The 5,029-nt window shown below is 44.2% G+C and overlaps 1 protein-coding gene across 1 annotated transcript in view; it reads left to right on the plus strand.

The window, feature by feature from the left end:
* The first annotated feature begins 2,905 nt into the window (after nucleotides 1-2,905).
* Tmem163 (transmembrane protein 163) overlaps nucleotides 2,906-5,029 on the plus strand; it is a 38,991-nt gene continuing 36,867 nt past the window's right edge. The window contains exons 1-2 of the mRNA XM_042054035.1: nucleotides 2,906-3,101; nucleotides 3,805-3,886. Of these exons, the coding sequence (XP_041909969.1) occupies nucleotides 2,906-3,101; nucleotides 3,805-3,886 (278 nt within the window). The remainder of the gene's footprint in view (nucleotides 3,102-3,804; nucleotides 3,887-5,029) is intronic.

A 5,029-nucleotide genomic window follows, 5' to 3' on the forward strand; every position in this document is an offset into this window, starting at 1 on the left:
CTCTATTTTGAAGGAAAAATGCTATTTGGAGGCAATGGAAAGGAGAGATGGTAGATGCAGCTTTGACTCTAGAGTGCTTACTTAGCATGCTTGAAGCCCTGGATCCCATCATCAGCACCTCACAATTTATTGGTAGACATTTCCCACCTGCTGGTTCCCAAATAACCAACATGGAGACTTAATATTAATTACAAATGCTCAGCCGATAGCTCAAGCTTATTACTAGCTAACTCTTACATTTAAATTAAACCATATTTCTTATCCATGCTTTGCTGTGGGCTTGGTGCCTTTATCTCAGCACGGCATGCCTATTTTGCTTTTCTCTGTGTCTGTTAGTGACTCCAGAATCTGCCCTTCCCCTTCCCAGCATTCTCAGTTTGGCTCTCCCAACTAACCTTATTCTGTTCAGCTATTGATCAGTCAACTTCTTTATTAAACCATTCACAGTGACATATATACACATAGTATACAGGAATATTCCCCACAATTAGGGCATATTGCCACATCACTCTCATTCCAGCACTGCAGAGAGGTAAAGGAAGAAGAATCAGAAGTTCAGTGCTATTTTTGGCTACGTAGTAAGTTCAAGGCCAACATCAGCTACCTGAGGACCTGTCTCAAAACACCACCAATGAAAATAAAACAAAATAAAAGAGAGTGACAAGAAATTAGCTTTGTTTTGCTTTGTTAAGAAAACCAGTGAGTTGAAAACAACAAGAAACCATAGGTATAAAGATAACCCAGAGGAGATCAGAGAACCTGGGTTCGAGTCCCAGCACCCACATGGCATTTCACAACTGTCTGTAACTCCAGTTCCCAGGGGATCTCATAACTTTTTGGACACTGAATGAATGTGGTGTATAGACGTGAATGCAGGCAAATGCCCCCTCCCCAAAATTATAAAAATAAATCTCAAAAACCCTCCACACAGATAACTAAGCTGATATATGTGAGGGGGCACAGCAAAGAAACTACCAAAACAGCTGCTGCATTAGAGGGAGGGCTTTTGTGTGGCTAGGAGAGAGAAAATATCCAGAGGCATCTCCAAGAGTCCAGAGCAGAAAGAAAAAGAAACAGATTGGACACATCCAGGGCTATTTGTGAGAGAGGCTAGAGAATGGGGGAGGAGCTTGGGGGATCGTGCTGGTTATTAAGAGGACAAGTAGATGGGCTGGGGGGAGCCTGTGAGCTGAGCCTGGGAGTTTAGGGTAGAAGGGACCGCATGTTTGAGAAAGGCCAGGAGGTTGGTAGGGTGGGGAGCGGCTTTGAATTGTCTAACAGTACTTGTGAATAGGAACTGTAGGACCCCCAGAGGCTAGCGCAGACTTTGCTATGCTGCTGGGTGGCACAGGTATATGTCAACAGAGAGCCACATATCCCTTCTGCCAGAGGCAAAAGACAGGACTCAGTCCTTTTGGCAGACAGAGGACCGGAGCTCCTGAGGAATGCTGGCTTTTATCTAACCAGCAGAAATCCTTCTATAGTCCAGGCGGAGCTCGATTCTGGATATATGCACTGCCGAGACCTAACACTAATAGCCAAGTGTTCATATTTTGAAATTTAATTTCAACCATTTAAGTGAATTTTCATTTTCTAGATCTGCAATTCAGTTGAGAGTTTTTAAAAACTGACATTCAGTAATTTTCATTCTTTTAGGAAATGAAGGGGATACAGACTTTTTTTTTGTTTTCTAAATTTTCTACAACATGGCATCACTTTAAAAGCAGTAAAATGAAAGTGAGGGAAAGTCTTCACATCCCTTGGGTTCATCATCAGGCTCCAGTGTCTGGTTTGTTTGCCATATATGACCAGAGCCAGAAATGTAACAGCAGAGAGCAAACCACATTTGGTGGGGGTTTGCCTAGAATGTCTGGGATCCTGGACTTGACCTCCAGCCCTCATAACATGGGTGCAGTGGTGAATTCGTGAACCTAGAACTTGGCAGGTGAGGTGGAGGCAGGAAGATAAGAAGTTCAAAGTCTTCCTTGGCTATGGAGAGTTGGAGGCCAGTCTGGAGGTCTAGCATTGTTCCTGTAGGGCGTCTGTGTCTTGCCTACAGTTTTGTGATGCTGTGTTTCATAGCAACATACATTTGAATCCTTCTCTTTGTTTAACCTTTGGTTAAGCCTACAAGTGATTCAGATGTTAGTGATAGATGTCGCCCCCTAATGGGCATTCCTCAATCCTTACACTCTGAGGTCTTTCAGTCACAGAGTGGATTTTCAAGTCACCCTGCCATGCAGGGGAGATAAGACCCACCTTCCTGGGTTTCCAAGCTATTCCATCAAACTGGTCATGACAGACAGACAGTGTCCCCAACAGAGATGCCCATCTCCTAATGCCAGAGTCCACAAATACATTACTGTACAGAACTAGAGGGGTTGTGCCCATGTCTTCAAAAATATCTAGGAGGAAAGTCACGGGGACTGTCCAGGTGTGTCCAGTGGTAGCACAAAAGCCATGGTTCACAAGGAAGAAGGAGGGTCAGAGTCAGAGGAGGTGTGAGGTCAGGAGGACAGAGAGATGAAGATATGTACAGGAAGGGGTCTTTGATGACACCATGGGCCAAGCCCCACCAGCAGCTTCTATCAGGTAGAAAACACAGGAAGTAGATTCTTCCCTGAGGCTCACAGTGAGAACCTATGTTTGCATGGATTTTAATTTAGGTCAGCAAGACCCATTAGTTTAGAACTTTAAGCTAACACATGTGTGTTCTTTATAGGCATGTATATATTTATGTATTATGTATGTATATATCCTCCAGTTCAGTGAGAAACTCTGTCAAAACAAAACAAGGTGTAGAGTAACTGAGGAAGACACTCAATGTCCACCTCTGGATTTGTTGCCTGTTCATCACCTTGTGTATTATCCAATTTGAAAGACATCATGAGAGTAGGTAGGATAGATGAGCACTTATGAGAGTCAAGGAACTCCCCTTCTAAAGAATCTGACCCCCCATATTTCACACAACTTCAAGAAACACACCAGTTTGGTGAAACGGTCACAGTGCAAGAATGAAAACAGCATCTGCATTGCACTCACGCTGACAAACCTTTTGCAATCTGAATTTAGCTCTGCATGGCAGCAGAAATGCCAGCCTGGTTAGTTCTTCACCTTGGATGTTTTTTAATTCGAGAAGTTCTCACAGGTACACACCTTGTGATTTCTATGCATTTAGTAACGGAAGACGATGTGGGGATCACAGCTCCTTAAAATTCTGAATTCTGTGAGATTCTGATGCCTGTTGTGCCTTTGGTGTCATCAACACTTCAGGATATGTGTGAATGCTAGCTAGGCTTTAAGAAAAAAGGCCTTAGATTTCTGGGGGTAACATCTGTGGGAAGGGAAAGAACAAGCGAGGAGGTCCTAAAAATAGAGAAAGGGGCAGAGAAGAAAGAGACCACTTCTAGTTTTAGATAGATGGCAGAATAATTTTCTCAGATTCAGATAAAAGAGAAATTTCTTCTTAGTGTATTAAATGCAGCCATTGTGGCAACATACGTTTAGAACATCTGCCAGCCAGCAAACTTATCAAACACCATGGAACACCAAGTTCTACATCTAGTGGGCAATTTTTTATATATTTTTATCTATCCATTTAATTTTTTTTGAGGCAAGGTCTCGTCTCAGGATGGCCTTGAACTTTCTGGGCCTCTCCCCTCCACCTCCCAAATGCTGGGATTACAGGAATGTGCCAGCACAAAGCACCATGGGATGATTAGTATTAATTGTTCAACCTGCCAGGATCTAGAATCACTTAGGACACAGGCCCCGTGCATGTTTATGGGGCATTATCTCTGTTAGGCCAACAGATGTGGGAAGACCTGGCCACAGGGAATGCAGCTATTCCCAGAGTTGAGATTCTGGATGGTGTAAGAGTGAGAAAGTGAGCTGAGCACCAGCACCCATCACCCTCTGTTTTCTGAATATGTGGGATGAAATGACCAGATGCTTCAGGATCCTGCCACCTTAACATCCCTGAAATGATGGATTGTTCTCTCAAACTGTGAGCCAGAGTAAACCCTTTCTCCCTTAAGTTGTTTTTGTCAGAATATTTTATCACAATGACAGGAAAAGTAATTGTATTCACTGTGTAAGACCCCTAGGTTAGGTAGTGCTAGATATTGAACTCAGGACTTCATGCATGCTAAACAAGTTTGGTACTAACTGAGCCACATACCCAGTCTGAGTTATAGAGAACATCTGTTGCTGCTAAAGAATATTGTCTGGAATGCACATTGGAGAGGCCTTGGGCTGTAGACAGAAATTCTGAGCCATTTGTTGACTGGCATTGTAACAACACTTCCTACAAGAACACTGCTAGCTTTTGCCATGTCTCTGGGCAGATTAGGAAAATGCATCATTGGTCTAGTTGGGTGAGTCAGCGCCAGGCACTTCACATGGTAGAGGGTGGCTAGGGCTTGAACACTCACCTTTCACTCCTGGTCATGTGCATTTTCTAGGGTCTAACTTTTCAGCATGTAGACTTCTGTAAAACCTCTTGTGGAGGACTGAAGATATAGCCCTAAAGTAGACCACTTGTCTAGTCTGATGAAGACTCAGCCTCCATCCCTAGTACCACCAACCAACCAACCAACCAACCTACCAACCATTCAGCCAACCAGCCAACTCACCAGCCAACAAACCAACCAACCAACCAACCAACCAACCAACCGACCAACCAACAAACCAACAAACCAACAAACCAACCAACCAACCAACCAATCAACCAACTAACCAACCAACTCACCAGCCAGTCAGCCAGCCAACTAACCAAATAACTAACCAACCAATTAACCAGCCAGCCAGCCAGCCAGCCAGCCAGCCAGCCAGCCAGCCAGCCAGCCAGTCAGCCAGCTCACCAACCAACCAACCAACCAACCAACCAACCAACCAACCAACCAACCAGACAACCAACAAGTCAACCAACTAACCAGCCAGTCAGCCAACAGCCAACCAACCAGTCAGTAGGTCAGTTAGTCAGTCAACTAAACCAACCAATTAATCAACCACCCAGCCAGCAAGAACC

This window comes from Arvicola amphibius, chromosome 12 (assembly GCF_903992535.2).
Source record: "Arvicola amphibius chromosome 12, mArvAmp1.2, whole genome shotgun sequence".
Taxonomy (NCBI): domain Eukaryota; kingdom Metazoa; phylum Chordata; class Mammalia; order Rodentia; family Cricetidae; genus Arvicola; species Arvicola amphibius.